Source organism: Anolis carolinensis, chromosome 3 (genome assembly GCF_035594765.1).
Source record: "Anolis carolinensis isolate JA03-04 chromosome 3, rAnoCar3.1.pri, whole genome shotgun sequence".
Classification (NCBI taxonomy): Eukaryota; Metazoa; Chordata; class Lepidosauria; order Squamata; family Dactyloidae; genus Anolis; species Anolis carolinensis.
Genome location: NC_085843.1, coordinates 103809447 through 103827154, shown reverse-complemented (window position 1 = coordinate 103827154; position 17708 = coordinate 103809447). Strand labels below are relative to the sequence as shown.

Below are 17708 nucleotides of genomic sequence, written 5' to 3'. Positions count from 1 at the left end.
AGCTGACAAAATGAAACTAGCCAAGCACAAGAAAAAATGACATTCTTATCCTGGCTTAAATATTAATTCTGCTGAAAGTCTGTGTTAAATAATTTTACCAAGTCATTCTTACACGAATCCATGAAAAAATCAAAGCATCAGATAACAGCCATTACATTGTTATAATTATCTGTAACTTTAAACTCTTTTTACAGAGTGCAAACTTAACACCAGTACATGTGTTTGGGGCTGAAAACAGCTTTCATGGAATTATAATAAGTTAAGAGGGATCATTTTTTGAGAAAGAAGAGACAGACTGCAGACCAAATTAACCATGTAACAAGCAAGTGAGGCAATATACACGAGAAGTAATTGAAGAATGTGAATATTTTATGAAGTCGTGGTGGAAGGAAATGAAAGAAGAAGAAAAAACGACCTCAAAGAGGTCTTGCTGAAAAAAGGAAGTAGAAATACTACAGGGAGAGAAAAAATAAAACTTCACATGTTCTACGTGTAATAAAAAGATAAAACACAGTAGTATGCAGGCCAATTAAGTAATCAGATACTGATTATAGACAATATTTTTATACCAGCAATGGCCCTATGAACAAGGGTCCGTTCACATGCTACATTTTAGAGTGGATTAGCATCCCTTGGCAACTATTGCTACCATGACTGAAGATGCTGCTACTTATGTTTTCATAACAAAATGCCACAACAAATAATCAAAATGATTGCAACAGACCACAATAATGGTTCTAAAGTAAGCTAAAATTTCAACACAGAAAATGTGTACCCCTCCAACAATTCCCCCCTCCAAAAAACTGAAATAGGAATATTTAAAATTTGGAGAATTTTCTTATAATCCAACAAATTCCAACATTTAAAGACTGCCTTTGCTTGACAATCAACATGCTCTTTCCTAATAAGGTCACTCAGCCCTTTTGTATTTGTTAAATGAAAGTTAAATGTATTTTGGCTAAAAAAAATCATCTTGAAGATAAGCAGCAACAAAATTCCATCCAAAATTGCATCCTAGTAATGTGCCAAGATGGATTTATTGCAAAATTTAACTGAGTGTGCATCTACAATGTAAAATGAATGCAGTTTGATACCACTTTGACTGTCATGGCTCAATGGAAATGAAATGAGATAAATAACAAGAGTAAAAAATGTGCCCCAGCAGATTAATATTATTTATTGTGGAATGTTCATGAAAAGAATTCTTACCCCACAAAATTATATACCCTTTACCTTAACTACCACCAATTCCACCAATTCCTTCTTTGGAGGCTTTTAAACAGAGGCTGGATGGCCATCTGTCAGGGGTGCTATGAATGCGATTTCCTGCTTCTTGGCAGGGGGTTGGACTGGATGGCCCATGAGGTCTCTTCCAACTCTACTATTCTATGATTCTATGATTCTATGATTCAATACTTTATTTCCCATACCACCATACTTCGCCACAGCAATGTGTGGCCGGGCACAGCTAGTTACCATATAAAACTAAGCATGATCAGAGGCTACCAAATACTACCCAAGTGGTAAACTGAGCCAGCTTTACTTCTTCAGAAAGAAACAACTAAATACTATAGTGGTTGACTACAATACCAAACAGAGGTTGGTAAATCAGACATTAATCAAATGTAGTGGGAATAATTAGGCTGCATTTCTGCACACACTTATCTGGGGAAAATTAACAGCAGAGTCTTACACTCATGAATTCAGATGCAGGTCTCTTCAAAATCAATGTTATTAAGGATGCATCTACATAGGCAGGGACCCCTGGTGTGTGTGTGTGTGTGTGCACAGAGTGCAGTCCTCCACTCAGTTTGGCCTCGATAGATGGCCATTTTTACTTTTGTGCTCCTGTCACTGTTGGGTGGTGCAATGGTGCTCAAAACAGCTCCTGGATGTCTTGGGGCACCACTGCTGACATGTGTGACTTGGGGAGGGGGTAAAGGAGGGGTGTCAGAGCCTGGGGAAAACGGGATGATCATGTAAACAGTTCTGAGGAATAGCTGCTGTGAAATGTTGATATACATCAAAAGGGAAGTGAAAAAGGAGGACCTTCTGGGTGGATTGTCTCTGGATGTAGATTCATCTGGAAGACTGAAGATGACAGTTTTTGATAATCACTAACAAATATTTCTGAACTAACTCAGATGGACAAATTGATTAGGCTGATAGAGGAAGAATATTTGCTTAATTTTAAGAGAGATTTTTGGGATTTATTGAATAATATGTTCCAACTTTTGGGGGGGGGGTCATTACTTGTGGAATTTATGAGTTTGTGGTATGTTATTAGTAAAGGTAAAGGTTTCCCCTCATCTCCAAAAGGTGCTCATCTCCATTTCTTAGCCGAAGAGCCGGTGTTGTCCGTAGACACCTCTAAGGTCATGTGGCCGGCATGACTGCATGGAACACTCTTACCTTCCCGACGGAGTGGTACCTATTGATCTACTCACATTTGCATGTTTTCGAACTACTAGGTTGGCAGAAGCTGGAACTAACAGCGGGCGCTCACTCCGCTCCCCGGGTTTGAATCTGGGACCTTTCGGTCTGCAAGTTCAGCAGCTCAGCGCTTTAACACACTGAGCCACCGGAGGCTCTGGCACGTTATTAATTACATGTAAAAGTGACTATATAACATTTCTTACAGGAAGTGGACTACTAAAAAAAACCAACAGAGAGTGAGAGGCATGTAGACTAGTCTCTAGATTTGTTAGTCTTGTTTTAGTATATATGTTATGTGTGTATGTATACACATTGATGCGTTTATTTTTTGTATATGAGTTCTGTGCTGTCATGTGTAGATCTTTTTATACTAGTTGGAAATTAAATTAGTAGTTTTCTTTTTTTAAAAAAATATAAAACTTTTAAAGAAAGAATGGCACAACTGTTTACACATCATTGACGTGTGGGGAAGATGCAGAGCATTATTCTACTTTAGCTAATGCAGGGCAAAACTGCATTTAGAATCCTTGTCCAGAGCTGGGGGCAAGAAGGGCCCATGTGTTACGTGGACACCATGAGATTGATTCTCACCTGCCCAGTTTATATGACCTGTGTAAATATGCCCTGAGTCCCAGGAAAATATGCACAGGAATGAATCTTGCTCCCAATTTCCTGAATTCAATAAGATTGCTGTCATATAAGCATAGTTACCTGGGGGTTTTACCCACTAATATAAGAATAGACATGTAAAGGATAGCAGTATCTCAAATTCAGTGAGACTAATCTTCAAGTAAAAGGGGATGCATCACAAAATGTCTCATGAGGATAAACAAATATTTCAGATTGTCCTAATCTTGTGAACTGATTTTGCGGTTTGTGTTTTTCCTCCTATTAAGCAAAGTTTTGGTTTATCTTTTTGATTTCTTGTTTAACTAACATAGTTTTGCAATGCAGCTGGGTTCCTAAAAATAAATAACAATCAGAAATACCTTCCATCTCATGATGTCTTCCACCTTGTGGTGCCATTGATGCTTTGTCATAAGACATCTTGTCCCCTTCCCCATTGACAGCTGCTACCATATCCATTATCAACCATGCGTACTGATATTGGGATACCTAAATGTACAATAAGAGAGGGGGTATTTTAGAAGACCAAAGAGAAAGCAAATAAAACAAACGGGTCACATTTCACTTTTTAAAACAAAAATAACCAAGCCAGAATAAAAAAAACAAAACAGCAAGGCATGTATTACACTAAGTTAGGAGGAAGGGTCCATCCAAGAATTACAAGCTCTATGCCATTTCACTTATAAGGATCTTTTGAAAGTGTATGAGTACCAGGATTTTGTCAAAAGAAAACAAAACTGTATGCTGTATTACAGTCCACCTTCCATATTCACAGATTCTGTATTCATGGATTCCACCAACCTCAGCTCGAAAATATTTGAGAACCCCCCCCCCCCCCCCAAAAAGCAACCTTTGATTTTGCCATTTTATACAAGGGACATCATTTTATGACACATGGCATATAATGGGATTTGAGAATCCGTGAATTTTAGTATCCATGGGGGGTCCTGGAGCCAAACCCCAGTGGATGCCAAGGTCCACTATATACACATAGTTCATGTATTCGTATCAATTTATTTGTAAAATATTTACAATGGCGATGGTTACTACTAATATTAATTGTAATATAACATAATATTTTTTATTTATTTACAGTATTTATATTCCGCCCTTCTCACCCCGAAGGGGACTCAGGGCGGATCACATTATACACACACAGGGCAAACATTCAATGCCCATATACATATAACCGAGACAGAGACAGACAGACACAGAGGCAATTTCACCTTCTCCTGAGGGGATGTTCGATTCTGGCCACAGGGGGGAGCAGCTGCTTCATCATCCACTCTGACCGCACTTCCTCATTCCAACGTGGTAAATTAGTTAAATTTGCCTCCCCACTTTTTTTTATAAGTGGTACCTTATCTCCTACTTGATAGATGCAACTATCCTTCGGGTTGCTAGGTCAGCAACGAGCAGGGGCTATTTTTTATTTTTAATTGACGGGTGCTCACCCCGCCACAGGATGGCCTCGAACTCATGACCTCCTGGTCAGAGTGATTTATTGCAGCAGGTTGCTTACCAGCCTGCGCCACAGCCCAGCATGTTTATATTAAATGATATTGATGATAGCATTTATTTCTATCTCTTTATAAAATTAATAATGTTTACAGATTAGTACTGTATTTCACCCAATCCAAGATACCATTGAATTAAGGCAAACTCTGATTTTAAGGGTTCAATTTCAGGAAAAAGAATAATTTTCTTAATTTTTTTTTTAGAATTTCTTCTGTATGCACAATACTTTTTTATTTCAATGTGGTTTTGTGGAGCAATCTTTCCTGTGGAGTGAGGAGGGAATATGAAGAAACCTGGAACTCATCTTGTCTGCATTAGTCTATTTTATTAAGTCTATGGGTCAATTAGGGAGGCAGTGGGAGCAGAAAGCAGCACTTAGCTAAGACAGACGGTAAACAGTAATTTGGCTAGGGAGAAAATGGTGGGGGCTAGCAGAATTAGAGCTCCTGCTCTTCCTGCTGCTGCTCCTCCTCCTCCTTTCTCGGGGGGGGGGGGGGCACTAGACCCAAGAAATCCAAGACACCATTAAATCTAAGGCACACACCACTTTTGATGCCCCTAAAATGAGAAAATGTGTGCCTTAAACTAGATGAAGTATGGTATATCAGCCTTTACCATCATTTTTATAAGGCACACTTTAACAACAGTAAATATCCTCATTCCATAGGAAGAAGTTCCACTGATTTTAATGGGCCTTGTTTCCAATTAAATATGCCTAGCACTGCAGTCTGACAACCAAGTTGCATCCATATTTACTTAGCAGTGTCACTGAGTTCAGTAGGACTTACTGCTTATAATAAACCCAATTAAAAAAATATATGAACACAATGCAATTTCTTCCCCTTCCTCATTTCCCTTATCAGAAACCAATTTTGCTGCATGACACTGCTCATATCATCTTGCAGTGCAATCCTGTGCAAGTAATTTTAAAAACCTGCTCTGTTCAGTGAAGCTTATTCCAAAGTAAGCATGTGCAGGATTGCATTTGCAATCCATATTGCCTTCTGTAATATTTTAAGTCGATCATGGAGCAGACACACATTTTCCTCTCTACTGTACTCTTATCCTCAGAGCCTCTAAAAATTATGCTACCTTCTTATGAATTAGACATTAAGGTCATTTTCCTACTCCTTCCTTCACCCCCTGGGTCTTAGATTACAATCTCAAGTATGTCTACTTGACAGTAGGATCCACTGTACACATTAGGACTAACCTCCAATTAATAAACAGTACTAAATCCCTAAACTCTCAAGTCTTTCCTTCAAGTCATTCCTCCAAATGAAATCTGGATCAACATTATTATTATTATTATTATTATTATTATTATTATTATTCTCTGCAAGATTATGTTTCATGTGTATGACAAGATGTAAATAAATGAAAAGACTAATACCGACTTTCATGCAAATCTCCTTGGTTAATAAGATTTTTAAAAAGATATACATTTGCTAGATCTCACTTATTTGATGTGTCACAATCAAGCATTTAAAAGAAAGGAAAAGCTTAAAATATACTCCAGAGTGAACAGGACAATACTAAGTAGCATGCCAATGAAAAGATCCTTTGTTTTTCTTGCAATCTTTTGTTTATAGAAACAGATTATAGAAGTAAATAAATACTTACACCGTATGTGGATAAGGGTTGAAGATCTTGTGAAATGCAGCTGCTATCAGTATCACTGCCATATTCCTGGATTTTAAGTTGCAGAGTACTTTGTGGTCCACGCTGTTTGAAGTTGCACCATTGTGCAGAAGATCTATACATGTTTCGGATAGCCCACATTCTTCCAAATTTAGGAAATATCAGGAGCAGTTCAAAGAAGATTCAGCTTGCCCTCCATCAGTATAAAGACAAGGCGGACAGAGCACTGTCTGACAAGTTTATTGTGGAGACACTCTCAAGACTACAAAAGCCTGTAAACGATTTTGAAGTTACCTGGTTAAAAACACAAACAAATAAAAGATAAATAGCTGTCACTACTGCAAACTGTGTTGGATCAATATGATTGAGGCAGAGGCAACGGTTGGGCAAAAGATAAGCTTCAGGATCAGGGGCTTAAACCTGCTGGAAACAGTCAAGGCTGTCATAGATGGGGAAAGGTTTAGAATATTCAAATTAAGACTCATCTTCCATTGTTTTCAAGAAGCCCTGAAATTGTGTATCTATGGTAGGGACAAAAAAGGACAGGGTTTTCAACTCGACAGGATCAAAGTGAGATTTAAATATCAACCTCATCAAAAGCCTCAGCAATGTAGCAATCATGCCCAAATCAATATTTTAAACAGAAGATGCCTTGTAGCACTTGTATCATTGTAGAAAGGGGAATGAGGACTACATGTTTGGAGGGGGTTTTTTTAGAGTTCAAAGCCATTTTCCAAACATGAATTCTATTCCCATGCTACTCAAAGTGGTGATTCAGAGAATATTGCTCTCCACAAAGCATCAGCTGCCAATCCCTGGCAAGACAGAAAAAAATTCAATCATTAGACATAAATACGGTTCCTGTCTCTTTACGCTGGAGGGAAAAAACTACCCATCTCCCACATCAGACTTCTTGGGGAAACAATACTTTATTTCATGTCAAAATCTGGAATGAGAAAAAACATATAGAGAAAAGGTAGTTCAGTGTAGTAGTTTAAGCACTGGATTATGACTGATGGCCACAGTTCAAATACTCACTTGGCCATGGAAGCCCACTGGGTGATAGCAGGGCAATAACAAAGGTAGACCACCCTCTGAACAAATTGTGCCAAGAAAACCCCGTGATAGCGTCACTTTAAGGGGTCTATAAGTCACAAACAACTTGAAGGCACACAACAAATGTTTGGTTTCTCTAAAAACCTGCACATAGGCTCAGTAAATATAGTGTAGTGGTTTGAGTGTTGGGCTAGGACCCTGGGAGACCAGTGTTCAAATCCCTGCTCAACCATGGAGGCCTACCTTGCAAATCACTCTCTCTTGCCTCAGATCAAGACAAAGGCAAACCTACTTGGAATTAATTCTGCCTAGTAAATCCCATGGCTGGTTTCCTTTAAGGTTGCCATAAGTCAGAAATGACTTGAAGACACAAACAACAAGAAAGCTCTGTCACACCTTTCTTGTTTATGACCATATTATTCCATCTACCACAGTGGGGAGATAATATATTGGAATTTCTGGAATTTTATTAAAATTTATTACAGGCAGTCCCCAAGTTATGAACAAGATAGGTTCTATAGCTTTGTTCTTAAATTGATTTTGTATGTAAGTTGGAACAGATACATTTTTAAGTGTAGCTCCAGATACACACACACACACACATACTGTACATGCATGCATGCTTGGATAGCATAGGGAACAGTTAACACCCCTATGGTGTTTGCTTTGCTCTCTGTGCCCGTTCAGAAAATTTCACCTCACTTTCTGTATCTGTGATAGTTGGCTTTTGAAAAATTGGTTTGTTTTGGAAATAAGGGTTGAAAATAAAGTTTCAGCCGAGACACCCATGATAACACTTTCTGGAGTGAATTCCCCTTCCAAGAGGTAGATTTCTCTCACGTCCTGTTATCTCACCCCCATTCTTAATTATTAGTCATTTGTAATTCTGGGACTGTTTGTATTCAAAACAAGCAAACAAACAATCTCTAAATTTTAGGCATATATCTTTCTTGAATTTGAATGGTAACTTTAAGTGGCAATGAAAACATGAAAGTGCTAATAGGATGGTATTTCCATATCTCATTGACAACTAGCGTAGAAACTAAAGTGTGTTCCTCCACATGTTGTTGGACTGCAATTCTCAAACACCCTTGTAGTAATAATGAGAAATACTGACAGTTGCAGTCCAGCATCTGAGGATATTACACTTTGCCCAGCCAGTTTAAAACAACCTGATTCTACTAAGAAATCCCATCCCACTGCACACAAAGTTGTCAATCTCTCATCCTTCTGTCCCTCACTCCCCCAGCTCACAATTATTTATTTCTTACAGAATGATCTATAAAATTGGTTGAAGCAAGAGTTCCACCTTATACTCCCACATACAATGGCTGAATGATTTAACTCCTACTGCATAAGAGAAAAGCAGAGTAGATTTCTGTGTACAATTACTATTATTATTATTATTATTATTATTATTATTATTATTATTATTATTATTATTTTATTATGACACAGCAAACAAGATAGATATGCTGGATTTCGTATCACAAAATCACAAGTCGAACACTTCCCAAGTGTCTAGGACTGTGTGATGTACTTTCGGATGATGCGTGCAGATCCCAGTAGGGTGGCCTTTTGCAGTTGGCAGATTGTAATTTTGTCAATGTCTATTGTTTCCAAATGCTGGCTGAGATCTTTTGGCACGGCACCCAGTGTGCCCATCACCACTGGGACCACCTGCACTGGTTTCTGCCAGAGTCTTTGAAGTTCAATCTTGAATTCCTGATAGTGGCTGAGTTTTTTCTGTTGTTTTTCGTCAATGCGACTGTCACCTGGGATGGCAACATCAATGATCCAAACCTTTTTCTTTTCTATAACTGTGATGTCTGGTGTGTTGTGTTCCAGAACTTTGTCAGTCTGGATTCGGAAGTCCCACAGTATCTTTGTGTGCTCATTTTCCAATACTTTTGCAGGTTTGTGATCCCACCAGTTCTTTGCTGCTGGGAGGTGGTACTTGAGGCATAAGTTCCAATTTATTATTATTATTATTATTATTATTATTATTATTATTATTATTATTTAATTAATTAACTGCATTTCTATACTGCTTTTCTCACCCCTGGAGGGACTCAAAGCAGTTTACAACATAATAAAGGGCAAAATTCAATGCCTCACATATATATACAAATATATCACATATCTAAAGCTGTAGATTAAACCATTAAAACTATAAAAACATCATACATAGATATACGCATAAGCATGTTATTACAGCAATTAATGTAGATCCCTTCTCTTCCTCCCCCCCCCCCCCCATCTCCCTCTCCATAGAGTTTCAATGCTTCTTTTTAAACCCTCCCTGCTCCCCCAGACAGCAAGATGGCAGAGGTCCTCTATGGCTGAGGCCCCAATAGGTGTGATCCATTTGTGCGCTCGCCCCTGGAGGCAGGCAGGGCAGGTGTTCTCGCTGAGCCTTGCTTCGCAGAGTCGCTGAGTCACAGGGCCAGGGCCTCAGTTCTGCAAGGAGTGAGTTCCAGGAGCTGAGCCAGAGGCAGCAAAGAAAACAAAGGCTGCCTCTTTCCTCAAAGCCCCTTGATAGTCCTCAAACACCATTGGAACAACTATTTGCCATCCATTTGGCTTTTATTCATAGCAACTCTATGAATGAGGGACTTCAAGGAGTCAGGTGTCAGACCCCTGGCAGCAGGGCATCAAGAACCATACACGGAGGCCAATCTCTATCTAATATCTTTATTAAGGAAATATATAAAAGCAAATAAAACAAGTGAAGAATATAGTTCAGAAGCAGACCTTTCAAATGAGGTCAAATATAGTCCAAAAATGTATTGTCCAATAAATGATATTAGAGTTCAAAGTCCTTTATCCAATACCGAAACACACACTATTGCCAAGCAATAATGTGGGGAAATGTCTGAGTCTCAGGAGTCCTAGGTAGCTTGACAACAAGGCTGGAAACAAGGCTGGATACAAGGCAACAGTGATTCTTGGAACAAGGTCCGTGGTTAACAGCAAGCGAGGCAAGTCTTGATTACTTAATCCGGGAAACAAGGAACTGGGGTTACGAAGTCCACACACGATCTTACTCCTGAAGCTGCTCTGTTGACTCCGCAAAGATTCTCCCGCGTCAGGCACCTATACTGGGGTCTCGTTTTCCCGCCAACAATCTCTTTCCCTAGAGAACGGGAAGCGAAACCCAACTTTGTCTAGATGCAAGACTCCTTAGAATTTCCCAAGGGAAGCAGGTCTAATCAGCCTGTTGTTTGGCAGCAATCCATAAACTCCTGCGATTCTGTTCCCTGACTCCTCTGTCAGCACAGTAGGATTCTTTTCTAGGGAACGGAGGCGAGGAATGTCCAAGGTCTGTTTTACTGAATTCTTGGGGACAAACATCAACATCCGGCAGGTGAAAGGACTCCGGCTCTTGTTGAACCGGCGAAAACCCCATGTTTTCGTCTTCATTTGCCACGATGGCACTAGGAGCAGGACTACAAGGCCCATGAGGCATCACATCAGGGCTGTGGCTCCCTTGACTGACTCAATCCATCTGTAAAGTGTGTCTTCCACTTTATCCAGCATTAGTCTTTTCCAAGCAAGAAGAGCAATTAAAATTGTGAAAATGCAATACTACACTGTCCAAACTTGCCACCCCTCACAGAGCTTGTTTCCACATTATGTCATTAGCATATTAAGATGTTCAAATCAAGAAATTAGAACGACAGTCAAGAATAATGCAAACAAAGAAAGTATAGTTATTTAAGAGACATTTAAGAATTATATAACAGGCACAACTATTCGAGAGACTATTTCCTTGATGCTTTATAACCTAGGATTTACACCCTTTTGTTTTTATTCAAAGAAATATCTGTATAGATCGATGCCACTATACAAAAGACTCTCATAGCACCTTTGAGACTAAATGTAGTATAACCTTTGATAGAATCTGTCTACTTCATCAACATTTGAGAATGAGTAGGCTAAATATATGAAAACTTATGCAATAACCTTCTTTTCTCAATTAATCTCAAATATGCTACAAGATCCCTTTATCTTTGCTTGTTTGATTTATTCAGAATTGTGTTTCTACCTGCTGCACAGCATGAAGAAAGTAAACATGACTTCTCCTGGAAAATACAAGGATAATGAAATACACATTCCTATCATACAGGTTTTGGTGATGCAGAAGAATAAAAAACAGTATTACTATAATAGTGTAAAATGGCATTCTTATTATAACTGTGCAGGTTGTTGCAGAAAAAAGTCAAGTTTAAGAGTTTGCCTACCTCTTATTTATCCTTATTCAATCGACAAAATATTGCAATATAGAGGTCTGGAGCCAAGACGCCTGACAACAAAGCAAATGTGAATTAATGTCAGTCACAATTTATTGAGGCATTACTAACAAGGACCAAAACTGTGCCAACAATCCAGAGATTTAAAGCACCATAATTTATCACTTATTTAGTTAAACCACCCAGTACTTCGGTGTAATGCTAAGAAAATTAATGAGGTTGGTTAAATAACTGAATTTAAATCATCAGCACCATTGATCTAGGGCACTGTAAACCTGGCAGAGAGCAGATGGGCAATAGTTCCTGCTTGGCAAAAAGCTGGCTTCTTCAGCTCTTTGGTTTCCCCCATCCAGAACTCAGTGTGGTTTCTAATCCGTTTGATGGCTGCCAGGAGTGAGGGAAGTTCTTGCATCTGAATTGTAAGATTCTGCCTCTTATACTGATGACTACAGTTCTCCTGGGCCATTTGCACAAAGTTTCTTGACTGTAACAAATCTTTTGTTAAAGCTACTTGTTTTTGTCTGATCTTAAAGAGCCTTGATAATCTCTTACAAAATATATTCAGTTTCCAGATGGATCACAATAAGGCTGAGAAGGTTACTTTTTCAGAAGTTTCAGAACCTGCCAGCCACTATACTCAAGCTTTACTGGGGCAGTCCATAAAGTAACTTATCCAAACTCTGACCACAATGAACCAAGATATATAACAAAGCTTTCCAAACTGTGTGTCATGACACATCAGTGTTTCGGCTATAGTGTAGGTGTGTCCTACAAACATAACGAGAAATGACAAAAATCCTGGAAATGTATTTTATTATTTTACAAATCATATATTTTAAAAAATATAGATGAAAGGTTTTCATGAAATATGTTGTGTCCCCATACATTCAGCTTTTACAATTTATGTATGTGTAAGGAGTTGATTTAATCTCTGGTTTGCTACTAAAACTGAATTACGGTGTCGTGAAATGATGCATGTCTAGAAAGCATGTCATCAACATGAAATGCTTGGAAAGTTCTGATAAATACCTTTGATATGGGAACACAGGGTACTGGGAGAAAAGCAGGAAGTACAGTCAGCCCTCCACATTTGCTGGGATTAAGATTTCCCTAGTATAATAAAGTTAGAAGAGACCACAGGGGCCATCTAGTCCAACCCCCAACAATGCAGGAAAAACACAATCAAAGCACCCCTGACAGATGGCCATCCAGCCTCTGCTTAAAAGCTTCCAAGGAAGGAGCTTTCACCACACTCAGAGGCAGAGAGTTCCAGTGCTAAACACCTCTTATAGTCAGGAAGTTCTTCCTAATGTTCAGGTGGAATCTCCTTTCCTGTAATTTGAACCCATTGCTCCAAGTCATAGGCCCATTATATACTGCCATATAAATCCAGATTATCTGTTTTGAACTGGCTATATGGCAGTGTAGACTCATATAAAACAGTTAAGCAGATAATGTGGATTATCTGATCTGACAATCTAAATTATATGGGAGTACAAGGGGCTTCACAAGGGCCCCCAAACACAAACCTATCACACTGCATAGTTATGGCACGATTATTCCACTTTAACTGCCATGGCCACATTCTATAGAATTCTGGGGTTTGTAATTTTGAGTGAGGCTCAAGAACTCTGGCTGTGAATTCTAAATCCCCTTCTACATTGCCATATAATCCAGATTATTATTTATTTCATACGTTTGTATCCTTTCCTTTTCACACACCCCCCGGGTGGTTTTACAACCAGCAGTCATTAGATGCCAAAACAAACAATCATAACAAGTACAGTTAAAACATCAATTATAAAACATCATTTAAAAATTGCACAAGTCTAAGTCATAGTCCAGGGTCTGACCATTGTCAGTCACATAAATCATTCTTATTAATATTGCTGCATTTGTTGCTAGAATGCCTGGTCCCACAGCCATATTTTGAAGTTTTTTCTTCTGAAAGGACAGAAGGGAGGGAGCTGACCTGATTTCAGTAGGGAGGGAGTTCCACAGACGAGAGGACTTGTCTGTCGTCCCCACCAATTGCGCTTGCGAGGGTGATGGGATCGAGAGCAGGGCCTCCCTCAATGATCTTAACCTGCGAGGTGGATCATAGAGGGAGATACATTCAGACAAGTAAACTGAGCTGGAATGGTTTAGAGCTTTATAGACTAAAGCCAGCACTGTGAATTGTGCTCAGTAGCAGACTGATGTAACGGGGGGTGATATGTTCCCTGTACGCTGCCCCAGTGAGCAATCTGTCTGCCGCCCATTGAACTAATTGAAGCTTCTGAACAGTCTTCAAAGACAACCCCACGTAGAGTGTGTTGCAGTAGTCTATTTGGGATGTAACAAGAGCATGGACCACCATGGCCAAGTCAGGCTTCCCACGGTATGGGCACAACTGGCGAACAAGTTTTAATTGTGCAAAAGCTCCCCTAGCCACCGCCGACCTGGGGTTCCAGGCTCAACGATGACTCCTGGATCATTTCCAAGCTGTGAACTTGCACCTTCAGGGGGAGTGTAACCCCGTCCAACACAGGCTGTAACCCTATAGCCTATTCGGCCTTATGACTGAGTAGGAGGACCTCTGTCATGTCTGGATTCAATTTCAATTTGTTCACCCTCATCCAGTCCAAGACAGCTGCCAAGCACCAGCTAAGAAACTGAACAGCCTCTTTAATGACAGGTGGAAAGGAGTGACAGAGTTGGACATCATCTGCGTACAGATGACACCGTACTCCGAAACTCTTGATGATCAATCCCAACAGCTTCATGTAAATGTTAAACAACATGGGGGACAATACTGAGCCTTGTGGTTGTGGGGCCAAGCAGGTGTTCCCCAGCAACACCTTCTGGGACCGACCCTCCAGGAAGGGCTGAAGGCACTGCAGAACAGTACAACAGATTATCAAATCAGATAATCCAGATTATTTTCTTGAACTGGATTGTATGAATCTACTACCATATAATCCAGTTCAAGGCAGATAATCTGGATTTTATATGCCAGTGTAGAAGGCGCCTAAGGGCCCTTCCACACAGCCATATAACCCAAAATATCAAGGCAGAAAATCCCACAATATCTGCAGTTCACAGCAGAAAATGTGGGATTTTATTCAGCTGTGTGGAAGGGGCCTAAATCTCCTTCCTTCAGCTACACGTGAGCGTCAGCCTGATATTGTGATTTGAGTGCTAGACTGCAAATCTGGGAGCCCAGGGTTTGAATCCCTTCTTCGGCATGGAAGCCCACTGAGCAAGTCACACTCTCTCAGCCTCAAAGCAAAACCCTCTCTGAGCAATCCTTGCTAAGGAAATCCTGTGGCAGGTTCTCCTTAGCATGGCTTTAAGCCTGGGGGTGCATCTACACCAGGCATGGGCAAACCTGGACCCTCCAGATGTTTTGGACAATTCGTAACTTGTGGAAGTTGAGGTCCAAAACACCTGGAGGGCCCAGGTTTGCCCATGCCTGATCTACACAGTAAAACTGATGCAGCTTGCCATGGCGCAATGCAAGGGAATCCTGGGAGCTGTGCTTTCACAAGGCGATTAGTTTCCTCTGCCAAAGAGTGCTTCTGCCTCACAAAACTACACGCCCCAGAATCCCATTGAGACATAGCAGGGCAAGTGGTGTCAACCCCACGAAACAGATCCTCCCACAAATCTACCCGAGCAGCAGCTCCCTCTTCAGGAAAAGAGCGCGTGAAATTGCCTTGAGCCGTGGTCCTTGGCTTTACGGTCCGGGAGTCAGTAAGGGAAGAGCTTTATAGCGCGCCTGGCCCCTTCCTCTTCCTCCCTTTAGCTTCCTCCAAAGGCCCTCCCCGCTCCGCTTTTTCTCTGCATTTACCTAAAGCCAGCAGCAGATTCTACACGCTCTGCCGCCTTTTTGGCTCCTATCCCTTAAAGGGCCAGCGCACCCTATCAGCAAGAACCAGAGTTTCTCCCCGTAGAAAAAAAGGCTTCCAAAAACCTGGCCTCCAACAGAAGAGTTCTTTCCCCCACCCTGGACCTTCCACAGATATATAAACCTCCCTTGCTTAGTTTTCCAATATACCTCACAAACTCTGAAGATGCCTACCCTAGATGTGGGCGAAACGTCAGGAGAGAATGCTTCTGGAACATGGCCATACAGCCTAGAAAATGCACAGCAACCTACCTTCCTCTTCTGCTCCCCTGCATGCATTTACACTGTAGAAGTAATGCATGTTGACAACGCTTTAACTTCCAGTGTTCAATGCTATATGGAATCATGGGACTTATAGTTTGGCACTAACCCTCTTTGGTAAAGAAGACTTTACTTAGGACACAGAAATGCTGGACCACACTAACCACCATGTCAGACTACACAGAGAAGCCATTGAAATCCACAAGCACGTGGACAATTTCAAAAGAAAGGAGGAAACCATAAAAATGAAAACAATCTGGCTATTCTAAAATCAGGACAGTAAATGTAGAACAACACTGAGAAGACAGGGGAATTCCAGACAGGAAACAATCAGGGCCAGCTAGCACCTCCCAACAAAGGATTCCCCCAAGCAGGAAACAGCCAGGCTTTGAAGCTGCTAGGATATTCAATGCTAATCAAGGTGGCCAGTTGCTACATTCACACTTGTCTCAAACAGACAAGAGTTCTTTCTCCCACCCTGGACCTTCCACAGATATATAAACCTCACTTGCCTATTTTCCAACAGACCTCACAACCTCTGAGGATGGCTGCCGCTGAGAGCCCTTCTACAAATACTCTGAAACCAGGATGTAACTGGGTTAAAGGGATATGTGTTGCTAAATGATGTTTAGCCAAAGTGTGGGAGGGATTGGGTTAAGAGCTAAAAAGCACGGTTTAAAAGGTGTGCTTATGACCTGACTTCAGCTGGAAAATGTACACCTTCGCATGATTGTATATCCCTGCAGTCATGCAAAACACGGGCTCTCCTTGTCCTCCCTGTGTAGGCTGGGTTTTTGAAAGGATTTTTGAACATCCCGTATTCGGCATTCTGAAACCAAGAATCCAAAATGCTCCACAGGGGTGGCTGAGATAGAAACACCTTTGCTTTCTGATAGTTCAGTATACCGAAACCTTTTCAAGCACAAAATTATTTTAAAAAAATTGTCTATACAATTACCTATGTGTATGATGTGTATATGAAATATCAATAAATTTAAAGTTTAGACTTGGGTCCCATCTCTAAGGCTGGATCTATACTGCCCTATATCCCAGGATCTGATCCCAGATTATCTGATTTTAACTGGATTATATGAGTCTCCACTACCATATAATCTGGGATAAGCAGATAATCTGGAATTTGATTCTGGGATATAGGGCAGTGTATAAGGGGCCTATGACATCTTATTACAGTAGAGTCTCACTTATCCAAGCCTTGCTTATCCAAGCTTCTGGATTATCCAAGCCATTTTTATAGTCAATGTTTTCAATACATCATGATATTTTGGTGCTAAATTGGTAAATACAGTAATTACAACATAACATTACTGCGAATTGAACTACTTTTTCTGTCAAATTTGTTGTATAACATGATGTTTTGGTGCTTAATCTGTAAAATCATAACCTATTTTGATGTTTAATAGGCTTTTCCTTAATCCCTCCTTATTATCCAAGATATTCGCTTATCCAAGCTTCTGCCAGCCCAATTAGCTTGGATAAGTGAGACTCTACTGTATATATGCAAGTATTCCAAACGCAAGCAAGCAAACAAACAAACAAAAAACCTAAATTCTGGTGCACTTCTGATCTCAAGCAACTAGGATGAAGAATACCTGCCTGCATTTTGTTTTATTTTACCTCACCAAGTAAGGAAACTGGTTTTAAATTGCTAATTTTACTAAACTAGAGATTAAATTTATTTGGCACCCATGAATTAACCGAGAAGCAGACTTGTGCCTCCCTGTGAGAATGTACTTATAGAGCAGCTCTTAAATAGCTTTTGGCAATATTGTTTATTCATTTGTTTGATTTATATCCCCCTTTTTTACTTTGCCCCATCCAAGGTGGTTTACAATATTTTAAAAAACAGTACTCTATATAAGGGCTTTTGAAACTTTTTCCACTCATGACACCTTTTTGACCAAAAATGTTATATATGACCCTGGGTGTATAGAGTAGATATATAAATCAAACCATTACTAATAATAAATCATATAAAATATTTTAGAACAAATCTTTGGAATGCATAT

General features: G+C 40.0%; 1 protein-coding gene across 6 annotated transcripts in view; it reads right to left on the bottom strand.

Moving 5' to 3' along the window:
- The window catches only part of pnpla4 (patatin like phospholipase domain containing 4), a 33662-nt gene extending 18301 nt beyond the window's left edge, over positions 1-15361 (bottom strand). For 4 of the 6 annotated variants that reach the window (XM_062975295.1, XM_062975294.1, XM_062975297.1 and 1 more), the window contains exons 1-5: positions 15185-15361; positions 13504-13617; positions 11523-11584; positions 6205-6516; positions 3426-3552 (exon numbers count right to left, since the gene is read on the bottom strand). In XM_062975295.1, the coding sequence (XP_062831365.1) occupies positions 3426-3552; positions 6205-6363 (286 nt within the window). In that variant the 5' untranslated portion in view covers positions 6364-6516; positions 11523-11584; positions 13504-13617; positions 15185-15361. Of the gene's footprint in view, positions 1-3425; positions 3553-6204; positions 6517-11522; positions 11585-13503; positions 13618-15184 lie in introns of those variants that run through there. The other 2 variants (XM_008107175.3, XM_008107182.2) reach the window with 2 other exon arrangements.
- Positions 15362-17708: the final 2347 nt, after the last annotated feature.